The 24,498-nt window shown below is 42.8% G+C and overlaps 1 protein-coding gene across 1 annotated transcript in view; it reads left to right on the forward strand.

Annotated features, from left to right (window-relative positions):
• The first annotated feature begins 608 nt into the window (after nucleotides 1-608).
• Nucleotides 609-24,498, forward strand: part of LOC124555654 (growth/differentiation factor 8-like) — a 435,974-nt gene continuing 412,084 nt past the window's right edge. The window contains exon 1 of the mRNA XM_047129638.1: nucleotides 609-1,520. Within this exon, the coding sequence (XP_046985594.1) occupies nucleotides 1,100-1,520 (421 nt within the window). The 5' untranslated portion in view covers nucleotides 609-1,099. The remainder of the gene's footprint in view (nucleotides 1,521-24,498) is intronic.

Here is a 24,498-nt window from a genome sequence, read left to right on the forward strand (position 1 = left end):
TCGGCGCAAATAGCTGCTATCCGCCACGATCCGAATGCGACACGCGTGTGCGGGCCGTGGCGGTATCTGTCGGGCGGATCGGGAACTCGGCGAGGCTCGGCAGATTGACGTTAGGCGGCGAGTTTGTGCGGTTTCCGGAATCGCAGGAGAACGCCGCTCATTGTTGCGGCCGGCTGGCGACTGGCGCGCTGCGGTGCGTTTGCATGTGCAGACGGCCGAGGGGGAAAAAAAACCTCGCTCCGTCCAATGAGCTGCGGTGGGAGGAGCTACGCGAGCCGGCCGGCGGTCCTCCTCTCTTTTTATCATTTTGCCGGCGCTCTGCCCGATGCAGCAGTAAGCGATAATTATGCGCATCTCGGATGACCGGAAGCGAATGGCATTATGGCGGCGGCGGTGGCGGCGGCGGAGGCGGCGGCGGTTTCGCCGACCTTGACGGGGGCGGGCGGCGGGGTCCGGCGCGTCCCCCACTCCGCGCGCGCGCAGGCCACGCCCCCTTCACACGCACGCGACAAGCTCTCGTATCAAAACCTGTGTTTGGAGCGACGGCACGAAAGGGAGGAAGAAAAAAACGTCCGCTGCGCCGGCCCGCTCGTATATAAAGAGGTCAGCTGTTGGACATCCCGGATAGATCACAAGTCCGGGCAGAGCTATCCGCTTCTCGCTCTCAGGTGCCACCGGTCCTTTCGGTCCCCAATCCCCCACAACCGACTTTTTTCCAAATTTCTGGCCGGCTCTGAAACCTGAGAACGATTCTGTCTTTTCCCACATCTTCTCCAGTCCGCCGGTACATCGACGCATCCGACCCGTATATTTTCTGTCGTTATCTGTCTAGGCACCTGTCTTCTTCAGCAGTCTGTATACTTACGTGAAGTGATCACCCTTCTGTAAGAATCTGTCCTTCTTCGGAACTCTGCCTAAGCCCTCTGGAACCTCGGTCGATTTGCTCTCCCCGCCCGGTGTTTCATTTGTATTCCCTCTGCGCATCCACGCGACGCTAAGAAAAAGGCTAGAAGGGAGGAAAGGAAGAGAAAAGGAAGAAGAGAAAGTAGGGGTGTCGCGGGTCGGTTAGCTGTGGGGCTGCGAGTCGGCGTGTGCGGTGATGGCTGTGGTGGTGGCGCTGATGCTGCTCTTCGGCTCGTCTCTGGCGCAGGAGGGCGGCGCGGCCGAGGCGACGACGCCGGCGTCCGGCGAGCCGCAGTGCGCCTCGTGCCTGCTGCGCGAGGAGCTGCGCAACATGAGCCTCAACAACATCAAGATGCAGATCCTGAGCAAGCTGGGCATGAAGCACCCGCCCAACATGACGGGCCGGCAGCGGCCGCCCATCCCCAGCAAGGTCCACACCTGGCTCGACCTGTACCAAAGCGGCGGCGGGGGCGCCCCCGCTGCGTGGGCGGACATGCAGGGTGACGAGCCGGCCGGCGCCACCAGCCGCCTGCCGCGGCCCGGCCCGCTGCCCTCGGACCCCGATGACGACGACTTCCACGCCCGCACCGAGCAGGTGCTCGCCTTCGCCCGCCCGCGTAAGTACTCTTTCTTTTCCTTGTCGTATCGAGTGCTTCAAATTTCTTTCGTCGATTGTACATTACCACCGTATTTGTGCTAATACAGCCGACAGATGCCGACAGCTGTCTATTAGAGAAATTTCAGATTCGACGAATAATGTTCGAAATCCTACAGACAGTTGCTACTCTACCTGTCGACCACCGAGACCCCTATTCCTTAGCGTCACTGGCTGGTGACGAGTTCCATTTACTCTCCCCTCCGCCGCTGCCCATTCCTGTCACGCTAAGGTGTCCTCTCTATCCCGTGATCCCAAATCGGAAGCCGTTCGAACAAATAAGAAGCGGCAGTGACAAGCTGTCGAGTGAGGGTAGTGAATCGTACGACAATTTACACAGTACCGTACTCGATTTAAGGGGGTAGCGTCTCGTAACTGATGGTAATAATCGTCATCTCGGAAAATAATTGTTTTGCACCAAATAGTGAAAAAAGTGTGATAGATGATGGCCTTCTGTTGTTTTCCCGACCGTTTTTGCTGATCGCAGAGGCAGGTGCGTTGCTATTAATAGCCGGCCGGAGTGGCCGCGCGGTTAAAGGCGCTACAGTCTGGAACCGCACGACCGCTACGGTAGCAGGTTCGAATCCTGCCTCGGGCATGGATGTGTGTGATGTCCTTAGGTTAGTTAGGTTTAAGTAGTTCTAAGTTCTAGGGGACTTATGACCACAGCAGTTGAGTCCCATAGTGCTCAGAGCCATTTTGCTATTAATAGGCAGCGCATCCACTTTCTTTCCGGTATTGTTATTTCCGCATTGGAAGTACGTCTAAAATAGTGTTAAATGTAACAACAACAACGTAAGCATTGTACAGTTTGCCACAAAAAATGGATACATCACTTCCCGACGAAGTAGACGGGTTTGTAATTATGACGGCGTACAAGAGAACGGAATGCTCAAACTGGTGTAGTACTGTATGTAGCGAGTGCAGTTTAATGAAATTACCATTTACTTCGATGAAACAGAGCCGTTACTAGCTTCAACCTGAGAAGATGACTATCAAAGACTGGGAGGCGGACTGACATCGGCGGGCTGTGGAATTGTGCTGCCGCAGAAAATCCCGAAGTTAGAAATATGGCAGCGAAAAGAACCTGTTCGACCTGAGTCGAACGAGTACATTCGGTGTAGTGCACCGTAAGCGTCTCGTAACTGATGGTAACAATCGTCATCTCGGAAAAATCGTAATTCTTGCTACAATAATCGAGGTGGCCCGAGAGTGAAAATGGTTACGGCGTTCCGTTCTACACTGAGAGTATTCGCTTCTGCGAATTATCTACTCGTCTTTTTTTTTTTTCGCGATAGGTGTATAAAGTCGTCGAGAGAAAGCACAGAATTTTCTACGAAAACACTATTCCAAAAATCTTAATCACATTACAACTTAACTGTCGTCTGAAGATTTATTGATTACTTTTGTTAAGGGGGAAAGGACGTCAAACGCGCCGACTTGGAGCGGGAGAGGCACCACGGGACATTTTAATTTGCACTGTCTATACTTTTACAAATAAATTCCTTAAACTTTGTCAGCGTGACCAGGAAGGATTCAGGATTCACACTCGTAGCAGTGGAAGTTCAAAAACAGGAAAAAATAACATTTTTTAAATGTGAAATTTCGTGATTTTTTTTCACTTACTGTTGGCTGCATTTGTTGCTATAGGTACACTTTTCTTCATAGGTAAGAGAGATTCTTTGACGAATTTTGCACAGCTTACAAACCATACTTACAGGTGTATGAAACTCTAGAATTTATTTAATCTACGGAAAAATGAATGGGCTGTTACGTTTTAAACTTCGTGTTTAGAGAAAACTCGACTTTTAAAGTTAAGAATCTCAATTTTTACCACAGTTTTTAACAGACTTGGCAAATTCTAGAGTTTCATACACCCGTTAAGTACGGTTTGTATGCTGTGCAAAATTCATCGAACAGTCTCTCTTACTTATGAAGAAAAGTGTACCTATAGCAACAAATGCAGCCAATAGTAAGTGAAAAAATGATGAAATTTCGCATGTAAAAAAAAAATTTGTTATGTTTCTGAGCTTCCGCTGCTACGAGAGTGAATCCTGAGTCCTTCCTGGTCATGCTGACAAAGTTTTATGAATTTACTTGTAAAAATATAGACACTGGAAATTAAAATGTCCTGTGGTGCCTCTCCTGCTCCAAGTCGGCGCGTCTCACGTCCTACCCCCCTTAACAAAAGTAATCAGTAAATCTTCAGACGACAGTTAAGTTGTAATGTGATTACGATTTTTGGAATGGTGTTTCCGTGGAAAATTCTATGCTTTCTCTCGACGACTTTATACACCTATCGCGAAAAAAAAAAGACGAGTAGATAATTCGCAGAAGCGAATACTCTCAGTGTAGAACGGAACGCCGTAACCATTTTCACTCTCGGGCCACCTCGATTATTGTAGCAAGAATTACGATTTTTCCGAGATGACGATTGTTACCATCAGTTACGAGACGCTTACGGTGCACTACACCGAATGTGCTCGTTCGACTCAGGTCGAACAGGTTCTTTTCGCTGCCATATTTTTTTGACTTCGGGATTTTCTGCGGTAGTACAATTCCACAGACCGCCGATGTAAATCCGCCTGCCAACTCTCTGATAGTCATCTTCCCAGGTTGAAGCTGGTAACGGCTCTGTTTCATCGAAGTAAATGGTAATTTCATTAAACTGCACTCGCTACATACTGTACCACACTAGTTTGAGCATTCCGTTCTCTTGTACGCCGTCATAATTACAAACCCGTCTACTTCGTCGGGAAGCGATGTTATCCAGTTTTTGTGGGAAACTGTACAATGCTTACGTTGTTGCTGCTGCATTTAACACTATTTTAGACGTACTTCCAATGCGTGAATAACAATACTGGAATGAATGTGGATGCGCTGCCTATTAATAGCAACGCACCTGCCTCCGATCAGCAAAAAACGATCGGGAAAACAACAGAAGGCCATCATCTATCACACTTGTTTCACTATTTGGTGCAAAACAATTATTCTTCGAAGCGATAGTCCTCTGTTTCTAACTGTAGCAGCCAGAGAAGGTATATTTCAGCTACTGCTCGGAAATTTGATGACTGCGTCGGAGGGTGAATGCCCAGTTGGCGGCTAGCGCTGCACCAGGCTGCACGTGTTACGTCACAGTATCGCTGAGTCAGCGGCCAGCGCAACCCCAACTTGTTGCTCTATCTGCCGTGCTCTACACTCTACAGACACACTACATTCTTTACAGCGTACGGAGTTCCAAATAAACGGCCAAAAATTTGAAAGAAACATCTAAAAATTCGCAGCAAAAGTTTTAGATTTCCTTCGTACTATGTAAAATCTGACTGACAGTACTGAGTTTCGCATTCAATCTTTCTTATTCTGTCAGCGTACGTACATCTAACACGCATTCACAAATCTTGTTACGCCTTCAAAGAACGTTCCGTACTGTTTAAAGCACAAAATTTCCTGACATACGTTCTTAACTGTCGACAAACCTTTGAACTGTTTTTTATCCTTTTCCAGGCGGAAAATGACTTCGAAACTCAAAGGAACTACGACATGTAGTTGCTAATGGACATTGATTTACATCAATGTGGAAAAATGAGTATCAGTACCGAACCAGGATTCGAACCGAGGCCTTCTGCTTACAAGGCAGATGCTCTGACCACGGCCAAAAATTTGAAAGAAACGTATAAAAATTCGCAGTAAAAGTTTTACATTTCCTTCGTACTATGTAAAATCTTCCCGACAGAGTTTCGCGGTCTTCTCCCAGTCATTCAATCTTTCTTATTCTGTCAGCGTACGTATATCTAACACGTATTCAAATATCTTGTTACGCCATCAAAGAATGTTCCATACTGTTTAAAGCACAAAATTTCCTGACATACGTTCTTAACTGTCGACAAACCTTTGAACTGTTTTTTATCCTTTTCCAGGCGGAAAAAGACTTCGACACTCAAAGGAACTACGACATGTAGTTGCTAATGGGCACTGATTTACATCAATGTGGAAAAATGAGTATCAGTACCGAACCAGGATTCGAACCGAGGCCTTCTGCTTACAAGGCAGATGCTCCGACCACGGCCAAATTTTTGAAAGAAAAATATAAAAATTCGCAGCAAAAGTTTTAGATTTCCTTCGTAGTATGTTAAATCTTCCCGACAGAGTTTCGCGGTCTTCTCCCAGTCATTCAATCTTTCTTATTCTGTCAGCGTACGTATATCTAACACGTATTCAAAAATCTTGTTACGCCATCAAAGAATGTTCCATACTGTTTAAAGCACAAAATTTCCTGACATACGTTCTTAACTGTCGACAAACCTTTGAACTGTTTTTTATCCTTTTCCAGGCGGAAAATGACTTCGACACTCAAAGGAACTACGACATGTAGTTGCTAATGGGCACTGATTTACATCAATGTGGAAAAATGAGTATCAGTACCGAACCAGGATTCGAACCGAGGCCTTCTGCTTACAAGGCAGATGCTCTGACCACGGCCAAAAATTTGAAAGAAACGTATAAAAATTCGCAGTAAAAGTTTTACATTTCCTTCGTACTATGTAAAATCTTCCCGACAGAGTTTCGCGGTCTTCTCCCAGTCATTCAATCTTTCTTATTCTGTCAGCGTACGTATATCTAACACGTATTCAAATATCTTGTTACGCCATCAAAGAATGTTCCATACTGTTTAAAGCACAAAATTTCCTGACATACGTTCTTAACTGTCGACAAACCTTTGAACTGTTTTTTATCCTTTTCCAGGCGGAAAAAGACTTCGACACTCAAAGGAACTACGACATGTAGTTGCTAATGGGCACTGATTTACATCAATGTGGAAAAATGAGTATCAGTACCGAACCAGGATTCGAACCGAGGCCTTCTGCTTACAAGGCAGATGCTCCGACCACGGCCAAATTTTTGAAAGAAAAATATAAAAATTCGCAGCAAAAGTTTTAGATTTCCTTCGTAGTATGTTAAATCTTCCCGACAGAGTTTCGCGGTCTTCTCCCAGTCATTCAATCTTTCTTATTCTGTCAGCGTACGTATATCTAACACGTATTCAAAAATCTTGTTACGCCATCAAAGAATGTTCCATACTGTTTAAAGCACAAAATTTCCTGACATACGTTCTTAACTGTCGACAAACCTTTGAACTGTTTTTTATCCTTTTCCAGGCGGAAAATGACTTCGACACTCAAAGGAACTACGACATGTAGTTGCTAATGGGCACTGATTTACATCAATGTGGAAAAATGAATATCTGTGCCGAACCAGGATTCGAACCGAGACCTTCTGCGTGCTAGGCAGATGCTCTGACCACAGAGCGAGCAGAAAACAGTGGTCACCGAAAATGCAAGCACTGCCCTAGCAAGCCCCCCGCCACACACAAATTCTCAATTTATTCGCACAGTACTGACTATTCTGCAGCGGCTGTTCTACATGTTAATTGCAGTTAGCAGTTTCAGTTTTACACTTGATCAAGAATTGTATTTCTGGTACTTATATAATAACTTCCAGAGGTTTTTGTCAGTGAATTCTTCAGAGGAGTAAAGCACGGTTATTTGAGTCTTTATTCGAACTGAAACTAAGGTACCTGTCTGAATTTATGTAAGATTTTACATTGCAGATCTAAGGAACTATATGCAGGAAGACCAAAATGAAAGTGATCCGAAAAATGTTTTTGGCGTCTAAACACCAAGGAGATCCTAATAAAACTCCGGAATGAGTCCGAACATCGGAAAACATTTCACGAGCGAAAGGCAGCTTGTAGGAACGTCCGACAAATTCGCAACGCTTGTTAACTGTGTAAGTGAGAATTAAAACATATTCGAGTCACAACGTTATCAAATTGGACATGCGTTTTTATCGTCACTCACTTTCTGTTGCACATAAATTAAAGTTTCCAGACCGCCTTACGCGAGTTTAGTTCTGTCCTTGCTGAAGGTATTTGAATCCTCGGTTTTTCATTTGTTCCAAGAAACCGTCGCTCATTGCGTTCCGACGCGTGAAGTACAGTCAGTTGTAGGTTGCATAATATCAAGAATAGTGTATGATGCGTAGTTTTATTCTCGTCACATTGTTCATCTAATTGGAGAGATCTAAGAGGGATATAAACTGCAAATGGCGAAGGAAGCCGAATCTTTCCTCGCTTTGTACGATTATGATGTTCGAAATCTCATTATAAACAAACCAACTTAAGGGTACGTGTTCGCTGCTGAATGGTTTAAATCATTCAAATGACACGTAAACGTGGGAAACACTCACTGCCGTCTGCTTTGCGATTATCCGTGACGTTCCTACGCACATCAGTATCTGTACAAGCTACTGCCCGTGCCCGCACGACACAAGCTTTCGCCGAAGGAGATGGGAACCTAAACAAATAATATGAAGAGAAAATAGCGTTACATTTCGTAGTCTAATTTTCGTGGGTGAACGACGCTTACCTTGCATATTCCGACGTTCCCTATGCCTGCTGTATTGTAATTGTAATTTGTAAAGAACCGTACAGTTGTAAGCCACTTCCTTTTAGTACCACATTTGTTGCAGTACTTCTGTACCATCTGTTGTGGGCTCTTCCTTTTCCTCCTATGTTACTTGGTCTTTTATTTTTTTTTTATTTTTTTTTTAAGGCCTTGAATGGTGAGAACAGCCGCCTCATTTATTTTTGCCCAGAAAATTTCTAACTTTCCTTGCGGTTACTAAAACTGTCATGATGGTAATTGCTTGTGTAATTCAAAAATTTTGCTTCTATTTATGTTTTGTAGCCCTTCTTAGCCAGTCTCACGATGGCCAATAAGCGAGAAAGCTGCACAGTTTGGTACTGACGACCACAAGAACAAGGTAGGGGGAATCGCAAAACAGAGGCGCAAGTTTTTGACTTAAAATAGCAATTACTACCTGCAACATTTACACTACTAGTTTCTGGAACTGTATTGAATGACACATTTTCTACCTCGAAAAAGACAACACTCATTACGCTGCACAGGATGCAACTCACAAAATGTTAGTAAATATACCGTATAAGGTAGAGCTGAACGGATACGCTTAGTAAAGAGAGTGAAAAGACCTCAAACATGATTAGGCAGCACACAAAAAAATCATTGCCTAGCAAGAACACACTACTTCCCAAATTATTATCTTCGATAAAAAGAGAACATTTCATGTGGTATTCTTTCAATGAAATGCGTCCGTAATTTCCGTCGAAACAAACTGGTTGTTTTTAATAATAACAATAACAGTTACGGGGGATGACGAAATAAAATTTTTGGAGAGGGACAAGGGGGCGGGGGTCAACAGAAGCAAAATTTTATGTCCCACTGTTTTTGCTGCTGCAATCGAAAGCAAGTGTTGCACGAAACTTATTCCCGCACCTGGACAAATATTGGAAGACTGATCAGCAATACATCTATTTTTGTTGATTGTTTCGCTTCCTGTGGCGTCTTACGTACTGAGTGACGTTATTTAGCTGAGCATTGCCGGCGTGGTAGCTCAACATGCTCAGTTGCGAATCTCTCAAAGATGAATTTTGAAACACGTTATGCGACAGCTGCACAGGACCACTCACGAAAAACGACCAAATGTTAGATACGAAATAAAAAGGTGTACGTGTCTGACAGTCATGTGGAGGACCCGGGTTCAATACCCAGCACCGACAGAGATATTACCTTTTTTCCTTGGTGGGAGAACTTGATCTGGGGGCACTCAGCCTCGTGGTGCTCTTTGAATGAGAAGTAGCGGCTATAGCCTTCACAACGGCTATTTGGAAACGTTGTTTTCAGCGAGTAATAGAACTAACGAGATAATGGTCCAATCCGACATTTACCACAGTCGTTCCAGAAGAGTGAAGTGTCATTTGAATGACGAAAACAAAAATTTTCCTTACACAACGCACACCTGACGAAAGAACAATTAATGCTTTCAGGCATATCGCAGTAATTATTATAGTGATATACGTATATACAGATGACGGTAGTAACAAGTAAGTTGATTCATGTGAAAAGGTTTCCGGCGTGATTAAGGCCACACGAAGGGAATTAAAGGACTCTAAACGCGGAATGGTAGTTGGAACTAGACGCGCCGAAAATTCCATTTCGGAAATCGTTCGGGAATTCAATATTCCGGGATCCATTTTGTCAAGAGTGTGCTGAGAATAGCAAATTTCAGGTATTACGCAGTTGCCGACGGCCTTCACTTAATGACCGAGAGCAGCGGCGTTTGCTTAGAGTTGTCAGCGCTAATAGACAAGTAACACTGCGTGAAATAACAGAGAAGTCAATTACGGCGTACTAACAACGTATCCGTTAGGACAGCGCAGCGCAATTTTGCGTTAATGGGCTATGGTAGCAGAAGACCGACGCGAGTGCATTTGTTGACAGCACGTCATCGCCTGCAGCTCCTGTCTTTGGCTCGTGACCATATCGGTTGGACCCTAACCAAGTGTCTTAACGTTTAATGTTGAGCAGTCTGCAAATCCGATTTCGCTTCATAAAATCTGACCGTGAACTATATAAATGGAAGAAAGACTTACACCAAGTAATAAATACAGAATGTTCTCTGAAACAATCAGGAACAGTTGTGGCCCAATGACGTGGCGCATTATCATCCATAAAAATTCCATAGTTGTTTGGGAGCATGAAGTACATGAATTTTCAAATGTTTGTGAAATATTATGGGACTTAACTGCTAAGGTCATCAGTCCCTAAGCTTACACAATACTTAACCTAAATTATCCTAAGGACAAACACACACACCCATGCCCGAGAGAGGACTCGAACCTCCGCCTAGACCAGCCGCACAGGTACATGAATGGCTGCAAATGGTCTCCAGGTAGCAGAACGTAACTATTTCCAGTCAATGGTCAGTTCGGTTGGCTCGGAAACGGAGCCCATTCCAGGTAAACGCAGCTCACGTCATTATGGAGCTGCCACCAGTTTGCACAGTGCCTTGTTGACGATTTGGCTTCGTGGCTTCGTGGGGTCTGCACCACACACGAACCCTACCATCAGCTCTTACCAGCTGAAATCCGAACTCATCTAACCAGGCCCCGGTTTTCCAGTCGTCTAGGGTTCAACCGATACGGTCACGGGCCAAGGACAGGGGCTGCAGGCGATGACGTGCTGTCAAGAAATGCACTCGCGCCGATCTTCTGCTACAATAGCCCATTAACACAAAATTGCGCAGCGCTGTCCTAACCGATACGTTGGTAGTACGCCGTAATTGACTTCTCTGTTATTTGACGCCGTGTTACTTGTCTATTAGCACTGACAACTCTAAGCAAACGCCGCTGCTCTCGGTCATTAAGTGAAGGCCATCGGCCACTGCGTTGTCCGTGGTGAGAGGTAATACCTGAAACTTGCTATTCTCAGCACACTCTTGACGAAATGGATCCCGGAATATTGAATTCCCGAACGATTTCCGAAATGGAATTTTCGGTGCGTCGAGCTCCAAACCGAGCGAGGTGGCGCAGTGGTTAGCACACTGGACTCGCATTCGGGAGGACGACGGTTCAATCCAGTCTCCGGCCATCCTGATTTAGGTTTTCCGTGGTTTCCCTTAATCGCTTCAGGCAAATGCCGGGGTGGATCCCTTGAAAGGGCACGGCCGATTTCCTTCCCCATCCTTCCCTAACCCCGAGTTTGCGCTCCGTCTCTAATGACCTCGTTGTCGACGGGACGTTAAACACTAAATCTCCTCCTCCTCCTCCTCGAGCTCCAACTACTATTCCGCATTTAGAGTCCATTAATTCTCGTCGTGCGGCCTTAATCACGCCGGAATCCTTTTCACATGAATCACCTTACGTGTTACTACCGTCATCTGTATATATGCATATCACTATAATAATTACTGCGATATGCCTGAAAGCATTGCTTTTTCTTTCGTCAGGTGTGCGTTGTGTAAGGAAAATATTTGTTTTCGTCATTCAAATGACACTTCACATTTTTGGAACGACTGTGGTCAATAAACAAGTAACTATTTCATTGTTACTAAAATAAACATTATTTAAAATTTATCATAAGAACTGTGCTACAGGAATTATTATAAAATAATGTATTATTAAAAGATATTTCACTTCACTAAATTAAAGTTATGACAGATGGAAATCGTCTGCAATATAACATCAAACATTACCTTGATTTATTTTCCTCTGCTAGTCGCCTTTGTAAGAAATGCATATTTAACATTTTACCTGTGGATACGAACCGGCTATTATTCGAAACATTAATAACATTTTTTGTATGGTTTAGCTGCTTCAAATTCGCTTGTGTCTATATTAGCACCACGCGTTGTGCTATCTTCTCACGACCGATCGCGCGCGAGGCACGAAGGACTGTACAAATCGCTGTAATAAGACGTTGTCCGTGTGACAAAAATCAGTAATTTCAACACTTTTTAAAAATTCTTGCAGTGCGTCTTTGCAGCTAAAATGCTTGACAGTGTATTCCTTTCGTTGTATTCTTCCTGCATAAAAAATCTGACGGCGGGTTTCGACATGTCGGACTGGACCATTCTCTTGTAAGGAGTGAGTGTTTCCTGTATAATCAATATTCGTATTCTCTTTATCTAGTGACGTACTGAAGCATCTATTATACGTTATACATAGCACACCTGTAGCTATGTTAGGAGATATTTACGAACAATGGAGGCTTCAGCAGGCTTCAGCACAACGCCCAGTTATTTCACAAACAATTTCCTCTCAAACACTGACACGGGTATACCTATCTTCTCAGGGGCTATCGAATGTCATAGAAATTCACAGTTCAGACCCATTAATGAAAGGGAGCAGTAACAGTGCAGCAGAATATTCAGTCTTTTGAGTAAGCATCTTTTGTTGACATTATTGTTTCACTATGTTGAATTACTTGTGGAGCGTTCGGGGTGTACACATTTAATGTGAAACCATGTGTTCATGTTTTTAAAAACACAGTTTCGTGTCACCACGTGGCGATACAAAAGAGCATATCAGTGCTTCAAACAGAGTGAACGAACTGATTCATTTTTGGTGTTGCAAGATGGAACTGTGCCTTCTGGAATAAATCGTGGCACATGAAGTGCTCGCGGCCTGCTCCTACTGGTAATAGCATAACTTTGCCGCTAGGTGCACGCACTTCTTACACACTGAAATCGCACAGATAATGCGCGTTTAAGGACACGCAACGGTCCTGTTTTGTAAGCGCTGTTACCTGAGTGTAAGGACGATATTGCTGAGAGTATATGTCCACGTGCTTGATAGCCATGTGCAGCATGTGGCTTCAACTCCGGTACTGTCAGGAACTTTTCCTTGGTAGGAGAAATGGAATAGGTTCCACCTATTTAAATGACAAGTGGCGACTTCATGGTGTGGAAAGCTGACGCCATATGGCAGAGGATGACACGGCGGCCGGCCGGCTCTGGTCCTGATCGCACAATTTCATAATTACCGCATCGACAGAAAGAATGTGCACAAATTACTTTTCTCTGAGTTTTTTTCTAAAAAAACCTAGCTTACGGTTTACTCTATAGTGAATTGTCAACATAAAGTTATTACACAGGACAAATTCAACAGAGAACCTGCTCACCTCGTTCGTTTCTGGACGCCTTACGGCCAATGGAATTTCACGATCCAGTTACCATTTTCCATCCTCAGATGTATAATACAAGAAGTAGTGTTCCAGAACTTCGTAGACTAATCTCTTCTCTTTTTTTTTTCGGAAAGGCAGTCAGATCAAATATGAACGCCGAACTCTTTGCATTTGATTTGTTACTGTAAGTATTCTCTGTGGTGTCACCGGCAGACACCACACTTGCTAGGTGGTAGCTTAAATCGGCCGCGGTCCATTTAGTACATGTCGGACCCGCGTGTCGCCACTGTGTGATCGCAGACCTAGCGCCACCACAAGGCAGGTCTTGATATACGATAGAGCACTCGCCCCAGTTGTACGGACGACATTGCTAGCGACAATACGGACAAAGCCTTCCTCTCATTTGCCGAGAGTTAGTTAGAATAGCCTTATGCTAAGTCCATGGCTACAACCTAGCAAGGCGCCAATTGTAACAGTGCATGTATATTACGAGTCGCATTTGTATAGTCAAGAGAGATGTATCACAAGGAGTCATTAAAGTTAAGTATAAAGCAGCTACGTACTTTTCTTGCTACCATTCAATAGTTATCCTGTTCCAGAATTCACGCCCGTCTGCGTTAGATAGCGTGCCTATCGGCCCCCTCAAATTAAGACTGTGTCGGCACTTCTGTCGACACATCATTCTCATTGGAAACGTGTATCATAATCCTTCTCCAGATGGACAGCGCAAGTATACACCAAAAGAGACACCTATTTTTTTGCAGTACATACTCATTTGCTCTAGTGTGATGCACTTCTGAATCGTCTTCGAGAAATTTGAAGTGTTAGTGAAACTGGCTACCGTGGAGGCTAGAAGACTGCCTGTATTGTGGTCGAGTTTCGATCATCATTCTTTTCCTCTTAACCCTCCACCAAACGTATCACTATGATAAATCGTGATAGGCTTGGCATTTTATCCACCACATTCTCGCAAAGTCTAGTAATACTGAATATTTTGCTCCGACCCGTCCTCTCCTTGGCGGTCAAATACTGCAGGTGAAAATTTCTACCAACACCAGGACTCCGATCGGCTCCCTCTGAGTGGAGTGCATGCGTAAGCGCAGGCCTTCCTGTTTCCTGTCACCCTATTCACTTCAGGCTTCTATTGTTTCCTTACACATCCGATGAACGTCAGCACTATTCCCTTAAAAATGCCTCTTTACATTTTGTTCCCCGTCCTTCTCAAGTATTCCTATCTGAATGACAAGCGAACTGCATACCTTTCTGTTCGACGACTTGTAAATGCAACAGGCACAAGTAGAGACGAGTCCTAGTGGTTTAACACACTGGAATGGTATTTGGGAAGAACAGATTTCAATTTCCATTTCGGCTGTTCTGATTTCCAGGTTTAGATTTACCGCCGTTTACCTGAATTACTTTGTGTGAATGTCGGGATAGTGTCAGTGACCAGGTTTGTTCCAAAACTCATTTATTCCCATCTATATGTCGTTCAGCTTCATATTCACTTTCTTTTTCAAGCCAACACAAGATGTGTAGCGATGCAGGCTGGACAAAACTTGATCCGGCAATGTAATGTTGAACATTAGGTTAGATTATTAATAAGAGTATTGATGCTTTATCGCAATAAACAATTTTTATATAATTTCGTAGTATCACTAGAAATATCAGAACATTGATAGTGAAAATATTTAGTAGTATTGAGAAAAATAAATGTTGTTAAAATAATTTTGATAGGGTATGAAATGGACCAGAAATGGATAAAGATAAAGATTCTTCCTCAGTTGTGTTTGAAGATTTAACAACCCTCTATTACCGATACTTTTCGCAATAGTTTGAGTGCGGCCATGCAAATATCGTGACTGCTCAATTTTGGCTATATTTCAGGGAGACAGTTCCAAGAATCTCATGAAATGACGCTTTCTACAAGTAATATACATTCTCAAGACTCTGACAAATATTGACTTCATTTCACACTGCTGATCTGTAAGGCATTTTGATCGGTGCTATTACTCGAACACTGAACAAGGGAAATTGATTTATGTCGTAGTAAATACTGGGTCTAACATTTTTTGGCATTATTGAACTAAATTCCGGAATTTTTTATTCATAGTTTTAGAAAATACATTCTCATAATTCAGTTGCATGTGCCAGAGTAATCGTACTCTGAAACGTCTTTCGCCTGGAGAAAGATCATCTGGCGAAACTAGGGAGGAAAAAAATTCAGATTTAGGAAACCACATATTGACGGTGCACCTGAATAGAAAAGCAGACATGATGATTCGTCAGAAGCCCAGTGAGTTCTGTAATCAAATCCTCTAGAAATAGGGAAAGACACAAAGACCATTACTCCTGTCTTTTCTTGAAGTCTCTACCCACAGCCAATCCACAGCAAAATCAGTTTTTTATCAAATACCTGGAAAAGATAATATTTTTAAGCAGAGCATCAAAAAAACAATCTTTCAGGTATATATGACCTTTCGCTGCGAAGATAAATTTGCCTGTAATAATGGAACTACATTTAGCATGAGCTTTATGTAGAGGGTTACATTTTTTTGTATTTGGTATATTGCTCCTTGTTTGCTTATGGTAGTATTTGATTTTATATGCGACCTGGTTCGAGCGAACATGGCAAGCTCTCTATATTTTGCCATTTATTTTACGTGAGTTGCTTTATCTTAAGTAAAATTTTAAAAGGTAACTTATGATATTATTAGTATCGTTAACTCTGTTCCGATTTTCTTGGGGTATCGGTAAAAATTCAGGTTTTGTTTTTAACCACTTTTTTAGCTTTTTCAGATTTTGGTGAAATGCACTGGCCCGCAGCTGCAATCTTCGTTGTATAAAAATCACCAAGAAGACAAAAATTTTCCACTTTTGCAACAAAATGTTTTATCGCATCTTGTATCGAATCGAACTTAAGTTCTCGCTCTGCAGATATCCAGGCATGTAATATTGTCATTCGTAACAGTCACGATTCATAGTGCACATACCGACTGAATGAACTCTCTTTCGGGAGGAACGCTGTTCAAAACCTCGTTCGTCGTTTCTGATTTAAGTCCCCAGCTTCTTATTATTGCCAATTCCGAAATTTTACTACCTGTCTAATAGCCGGGACGTCGACGGAACGTTAAATTATTTCTTTAGCAGCCGAATGCCAATGCTATCCAATTTCAGCTACCATTCGTGCGGCACAACACTACAACATTCAAGCGGCCAACATTGTAACTAAAACAAGCAAGATATATTACTGTAAAAGCGAACCGTACCAGGAACGAGACTGTCTTCAGACAGGTTCCAGTTGAAAGTAAAACGCGAAATATCTCCACTGGCATCATCTTAGAGGATAGAGTAAGCAAAGGCAAACCTACGTTTCCGGCATTTGTAGACTTAGAGAAAGCTTTAGACAATGATGACTGGAATACTCTCTTTCAAATTCTGAAGGTGGCAGGGGTAAAATACAGGGAGTGAAAGGCTATTTACAATTTGTACAGAAACCAGATGGCAGTTATAAGAGTCGAGGGGCATGAAAGGGAAGCAGTGGTTGCGAAGGGAGTGAGACATGGTTGTAGCCTATCCCCGATGTTATTCAATCTGTATATTGAGCAAGCAGTAAAGGAAACAAAAGAAATTCAGGGTAGGTATTAAAATCCATGGAGAAGAAGTAAAAACTTTGAGTTTCACCGATGACATTGTAATTCTGTCAGAGACAGCAAAGGATTTGGAAGAGCAGTTGAACGGAATGGACAGTATCTTGAAAGGAGGATATAAGTTGAACATCAACAAAAGCAAAACGAGGATAATGGAGTGTAGTTAAATTAAGTCGCGTGATGCTGAGGGAATTAGATTCGGAAATGAGATACTTAAAGTAGTAAATGAGTTTAGCTATTTGGGGAGCAAAATAACTAATGATGGTCGAAGTAGAGAGGATATAAAATGTAGACTGGCAATGGCAAGGAAGAAAGAAGAAGAAAAAATTGTTAACATCGAGTATAGATTTAAGTGTCAGGAAGTCGTTTCTGAAAGTATTTGTATGGAGTGTAGCCATATACGATAAATAGTTTGGACAACAAGAGAATAGAAACTTTAGACATGTGGTGCCACAGAAGAATGCTGAAGATTAGAGGAGGTATTGAATAGAATTGGGGAGAAGAGAAATTTGTGGCACAACTTGACTAGAAGAAGGGATCGGTTGGTAGGACATGTTCTGAGGCATCAAGGGATCACCAATTTGGTATTGGAGGGCAGCGTGGAGGGTAAAAATCGTAGAGGGAGACCAAGAGATGAATACACTAAACAGATTCAGAAGGATGTAAGTTGCAGTAGGTGCTGGGAGATGAAGAAGCTTGCACATGATAGAGTAGCATGGAGAGCTGCATCAAACCAGCCTCTGGAGTGAAGACCACAACAACAATATCAGTCATAGCTTGCTGATTACGACATTACAATGAGGAGAAGGAAGGAGGGAAAGGTAACGGAACATCCAAGCAAACTGTAAGTCGACGACGTTCAAAATATGAAAAGAGGGGGATGCTGAAGAAGGAAGAAGAAGCTAAGTGCACTCAACAAACATTCCTCTGACGATACGGATACCTGTGTTATTAGGCAGTAATTTCTGAGATATTATGAACAATACAACTAAATACTAACATTGCGAAAAGTTCACAGCTTTTGTCGCACACAACATTCGAACAAAAACTCTGTAAATAGTTATTCTGTGTGTGGGATTTGGTTTTACAGCGTGACAGATTAACAGCGTATGCATGTGGGAACGAAATGAAATAGTCCTAAAAATGTGTACTACTAAAAAATCTTTACATATAATGAAGTATCAAAATTAAAGTGGTCAATGTTTTATTTTCGAAACGTGGATTCATATAGTTTACCCTGTGAACTAATGTTTTCACAGTTGCAGAGTACGACAGGTATTATCAAACAACAGTACCGGTCAGTGTGTAACTGTTGTTCTACGCTGGTGACCGGTGTTTTATACGTTCAGTATCCCTATTCGTTATATTTAGTATGGATCCCACACAGCTGAGCAATACTCTAGGCAGTACGATACTGCAGTGCCCAGTGAGGCAAATACGTTTTCGACACATTTACATTTCTCTCCATACACTCGATGTCCATTTAGTCCGATCTCATTCGGGCACGCACACTGTACAAGTAGTTTGTAAGCGGACAAACCGCAGCTTCTGAGTATCCTGCCAATAAATGAGCTGAAATCATTTACATTACCGAGAACTGAGTCCATATGACCATTTAATTTGATACATCCTCACATGGTTAATCCCAGATATGTATTAGACATGGATGGCTGCAGTTGTCACTCATTAAGCAGATTTCTTAGTAAAAACTCGTATCGTACCTCCTAGAATACGTGAAGCGTATTCGCAGTTGCGAATACGAACAACCGTGAGCTGTATAAGGGAATGATGACAGTGAAAATTTCTGCCGGACCTGTAACCTACCCTGGGTTTTCCGTTTTACACGAGGGGTCGCCTTAATCGATTTGGCTGTGCGTGTACGTGTCAGGCCCACAGCCAAGCTTCCATACGTCGTCGTTCTTGCGTCAACCTGCAGGTGTACAAACATTGTGTAATTCATGTACAGAGGAGGACATATTTAATTGAAAGTCGTTTCCCGGTGTCGGGCGGAGAAATATAGTACAATATTGCAGTGTTTGTGTTCTTAAGGAGAACGGTGCATTGTTCCTCCGAACATTGCATTGTTCTTAACAACACAGACTCTGCAATATCGTATTTATCCGCCGACCAAGGGCAGATACTTTCAATTTAAAATGTCCTCCTCTGTATCGGAATCATACAATGCGCGTACGACTATAGCTTGTGACGCAAGAACGATGACTTACTGTAGTTTGTGTCTGGTAGTGAGTCGTGTACGGATAGCCAAAGCAGTTAAGACGACCGATCGCTTGTAGCTGTAATTCGAGTCCCCGTCCGGCACAAATTTTCGTTGTCGTCATTCCCTTATGCAACCGACGGTTGTTCGTATTCGCAACTGTGAATTACATTGCATGTGTTCTAGGAAGTATGGTACGAATTTTTGGCAAGCAATTTCCTTAATGTCATACATCTCTAATAAATATCTGGGGTTAACAATTCGCAAATGTACAAAGTGAAATCATCACATAGACTCAGTTCTCATATTACCAAGGACTTCAGCCCGTTTATTAGTAGGATACTGAAAAAGTGCGGTTAGTCTGCTTACAAACTGCCCGTACTGTTACTATGTGTGTGCCATGAAAAAAACGTGGAAATTTTCAGAAAGCGATTTGAGTGCAGAGTCTACTAGTAGTTGCTTAAAGTAAAATATACTGACGTAGTGAGAAACGAAGAAATACTTCAGAGAATAAACGAGGAGCGCCGGCCGCGGTGGTCTAGCGGTTCTAGACGCCTAGTCCGGAACCGTGCGACTGCTACGGTCGCAGGTTCGAATCCTGCCTCGGGCATGGATGTGTGTGATGTCCATAGATTAGTTAGGTTTAAGTAGTTCTAAGTTCTAGGGGACTGATGACCACAGCTGTTAAGTCCCATAGTGCTCAGACCCATTTGAACCATTTGAACCAATAAACGAGGAGAAAAAACTGGAGGAAAACCCGTTCGCGAGGATATGTACTGCGAAGGAATTGCCTGCAAGGAAGATGGTAGGCTGGGCCAAGTTAGTAGCAAATTAAAGGGCAGACTTTTGTGGTAATGTATTCTGTTTAGCAACGTATTAACTACGAAAGTTCGTTTATAATGGATCTGGTATCTTTTTTCTCAGGAATTGGAGGAAGTCTTTGCAGAAAATCGATAGCGGTATATTTAATAGGAGCAACACGGTATTTAACATAACTGATGTCCGGAACCACGGAAACATAAATCTGGATTGACGGAGGCGGATTTCATGCCCTATCACTCTCAATACGAAAACAGGAAGGAATCCTCGTCCGAAGAAGACGAGAAATTAAAATCATCATCCCTATTACCAGTAAGAGGCAATCATTTTACTTCCACGTTTGAAAAACCGCGCTTGCGCATCTTCAAACTGGTTCGTAAGACACCCCTACGCAGGAATACCGCCAAATGAGCGAAAAAGACACCCCTACGCTGGAATACCGCCAAATGAGCGAAAGACGACTGTTATAATTATAATATTATATTTATAATCAAAATTATGTAGTTATTATTGCGACTAACTTCGTGAAGCGCTGTAGGTCAAAGCGTGTGTCGTTTTGTTAAGACATTCACTATCTGATCAAACGTATCCGAACACTTAATATGGGGTGTGTACGTATGACGTCATGAGCTATCTGAATGTCTGTGGAGGAATCGCAGCCCATTCTTCCTCAAGACCCGAAACCGGGGAAGATAGTGGTCTTGAACGCTGGCGTGTGTAGCGATGTTCAAGTTCTGACTCCTCCAAAGATGTTCCATTCGGTTCAAGTAGGGAGTCTGGGCAGAACAATCCATTTCAGGAATGTTAGTGTCCGTAAAACATTGCCTCAAAGAAGATGATTTATGGCAGGGCGCACTGTCACGCCGATACAGTCATTGTTTCCGAACTGTTCCTTTGTTGTACGCAGTACACAATGCTACTAAATTTGCAATAAGGGGAGCACACCCCAATCACGAAAATAGAGACCGGACCAAAATAGAAAGCAGAACCCCCTCCGCACTTTAGCGTTGGCACTACACATGACGGCAGGTTACATTCTCCAGGCATTCGCCAAACCCAAACCTTTCCATCATATTGCCGCAGGGTACAGTATGAATCATCACTCTGAATCACCATCGTCCGGTAGCGATGCTCCTACACCACCTCAAGCGTCACTTAGCAGTGACTACAGATGGGGCATTCCTTGAAAAGTGGTGGTTTTGTTAGCTGTGTATCACTTCCTGCTCCTTCGTTTAGTGGCAAAGCGACACTGTTGGCATCATCAAATACACTACTGGCCATTAAAATTGTTACACCACGAAGATGACGTGCTACAGACGCGAAATTTAAATAGGAAGAAGATGCTGTGATATGCAAATGATTAGCTTTACAGAGCATTCACACAAGGTTGGCGCCGGTGGCGACACCTGCAACGTGCTCACATGAGGAAGGTTTCCAACCGATTTCTCATACACAAACAGCAGTTGACCGTCGTTGCCTGGTGAAACGTTGTTGTGATGCCTCGTGTAAGGAGGAGAAATGTGTACCATCACGTTTCCGACTTTGATAAAGGTCGGATTGTACCCTATCGCGATTGCGGTTTATCGTATCGCAACATTGCTGCTCGCCTTGGCCGAGATCGGCCCGTTAGTAGAATATGGAATCGGTGGGTTCAGGAGGGTAATACGGAACCCCGTGCTGGATCCCAACGGTCTCATATCACTAGCAGTCGAGATGACAGGCATGTTATCCGCATGGCTGTAACGGATCGTGCAGCCACGTCTCGATCCCTGGGTCAACAGATGGCGACGTTTGCAAGACAACAACCATCTGCACGAACTGTTCGGCGACGTTTGCAGCAGCATGGACTATCAGCTCGGACACCGTGGCTGCGGCTGCCCTTGACGCTGCATACTGAAGTATGCGATACGACTGACGTCGTTATCCGAGATGGCAGCCCCTTGAAGTTGAAAAATGTTTGTGCAGATTGCCTGTATGCAGGCCCATCTTCTCAGTGACGTTATCATCCTTATCAGTGATATGCCCCTTTCCCTCCCCTTTCTCTGTTTCCAATCAATCACAGCGAAGTATAAAAAGTGAAAGAACCAACCGAAAAATTCAAGATAGCGGAAGTAGCCCAACTGTGTTAGTGGTAAATTAGAAACCATCAGCTCCTCCCCTCCCCCAGCCAGCTCTCAGCACTCTTACGAAAGAGAGAGGGAGAGAGAGAGAGAGAGAGAGAGAGAGAGAGAGAGAGAGAGAGAAAGAGAGACGCTCGCCAACTTTATGTTGTGTGGATCAAAAATCTATAGAGGTCATGGGCAGGAAAAATAAAGTCAAACAAAAATAATTTATGCATAAAAACTTATTATAGAAGTTTTTTCGTACAATGTTTTACATACAATGTTTTTCACTATCTCAGCAATTAAAAAGTGCTTCAAACAATGGTGAAATGGTAACCCTCTAAATTTCACAAGCAGATGGTCGTTCACATTGAGCGACGTTTGTAATCTAGAACGAAACGCGGTGCGCAACTAACAGATATTACCCTCTCATGAGGAAATTAAATTATGTTTCTTTCAATAGTTTATTCGTTATTTCTATTCCACATGTCCTTAGAAATGTTACAAAGTTTCGTTCTCCTACGATAACTCGTTTTTCATAGGGTCCTTCTCAAGTAACGAAAGATTACTCATAACCACTCTGTATTCAATTCACATTTTTCATATATTTACATTTTGCGCAGATATTTACATTTTTTACGATGAATCACTAATTTTCCATCGAAAAATGTACAATTTACAATATTTACAGGTATTTACATTTTTATACACAAAGTTTTTCGTGTCTGAGAAATTACAATTTTTCACTAATTTTTGCCACCAGAAAGGTGGTATTCACCTTATGTTACAATCTACAATCCATTGGTATTTACATTTTTTCAGTATTCAAATTTTTTTAGATTATTTACAGTTTTGTAAGTTTTTACAGTAGTTACATTCATCATCATCATCATCAATATCATTTTTCATACAGTGTTGGCCTGAACCCACTGTATAAACCTTATGGGGAAGTATCAAACGTTTATCTTCTTGTGCAGATAAAGCAAAATTACGCTGTATAGTGGCAGAAGCAACGTGTCTATTGGACTGCACTATTTTCAGTATCATTTAACTAACACATCCGTTAAATTCTTTTGTTAATGTCGTGTTTATCCCCTTTTGCTCTTCGTATTACATGTTGCATCTCTTTTACCAGAGCGCAAATATTCGCTCTCTGCCCTACGGTTTCTGTGATTCTCTCTCCCGACAATTCATATTTTATTAAACCCACATTCTTTTTGTTGACATGTTTGGTGTTGTAAATGTTGTTATCACCGCATAGCGAATTTTCACACCTCCTATGAACGTCGTTTTTAATAAAATCATAAATATGCCATGTGCTTACGTGATATATTACGCCATCTGTCGTTTTCACATCGCACATTTTCCTCACATCTTTCACTGTTTTACCGAAATATCATTTTTCATAGTCTGAAGAATTTTTATTTCAGAACAGTTCTTTGTAGCCATACGTTTCTCTGTATTAAATCCGTATACTGATTCATAGTGTTGGAAAGGTTTGGAAAAGAATAAAGACGGTACTAACAGAAGCGGGGGAGAAAGCATCGCGCAAGAAAAAGAAATTGAAGAAATGAAAATTGTCAGAGAACAGTGGAAAAGAGGAAAGAAGCCAGGATTCTGTGGCTGCAAAATATGGAGAGTGAGGACTGGAGAGAGACCCTCAGCACAATGAGAAAAGAGACAACAAGAGTTCTATGAACAGAGAAAAGGAAATACCTAACTGTTAGTCTTGGAATCTGAATAGAGACTCAACGAAGCTATTTCAGTATGCAAAGAGCAGATAGAGAGTAACAACAACCATCCTGACGAATACAGCATCACAGAACAGGAGGTGGTACAGACCATTCAAAAGGCTGCAAAACAACAAGGCCGCAGGCGAAGACCAGATGAGAGGGTGGAAACAAACTACACAAAGAAATTTACAGCCTTATTACAATGATTTGGAAAAGTGAAACACTACCTGAAGGCTGGAAAACTCCAATAATCTGTCCCATACACAAGAAAGGAAACAAAATGGAATGTGGAAATTACAGAGGAATCAGTGCGCTCAACATAACATACAAAGTTCTGTCAGTGATCATTCTCGACAAAATTAAGCCTTATTCACAAAACATTATTCGAGAGTACCAGGCTGGATTTCGACCAATTCGACCCACAAATGATAATCTGTTTACTCTACGGCAGATCTTTGAGAAATATTGGGAATTTAACAAAAACATTCACTGTTTGTTCATTGATTTCCAGCGAGCGAGTGACAGCACCCACAGAAGCAACCTCCGCAGCACACTAAGGGAGTTTAGGATACCCAGTCAAATCATTAGAATGATACAACTGTAGATGGATGGCTGACAGGCAGCGGTGAAGTTCAGAGGATCCATATCCCCCAACTTCCCAATCAAAAAAGACTTAAGACAGGGAGATACTCTTTCATGTATTCTCTTCAACCTTGCATTAGAGAAAGTGGTCCGAGAGAGTAATTTACAGCTGTACCATGGTCTCCGATTCGAACACAGCATACGCAGATGATATAGTCTTACTCAGTGTAACAAAGAGCAGATGAAGGACTGTACAGGTCTCTCAGACACAGTGCCAGCAAAATGGGTCTTTTGACAAACGA

This window comes from Schistocerca americana, chromosome X (genome assembly GCF_021461395.2).
Source record: "Schistocerca americana isolate TAMUIC-IGC-003095 chromosome X, iqSchAmer2.1, whole genome shotgun sequence".
Classification (NCBI taxonomy): Eukaryota; Metazoa; Arthropoda; class Insecta; order Orthoptera; family Acrididae; genus Schistocerca; species Schistocerca americana.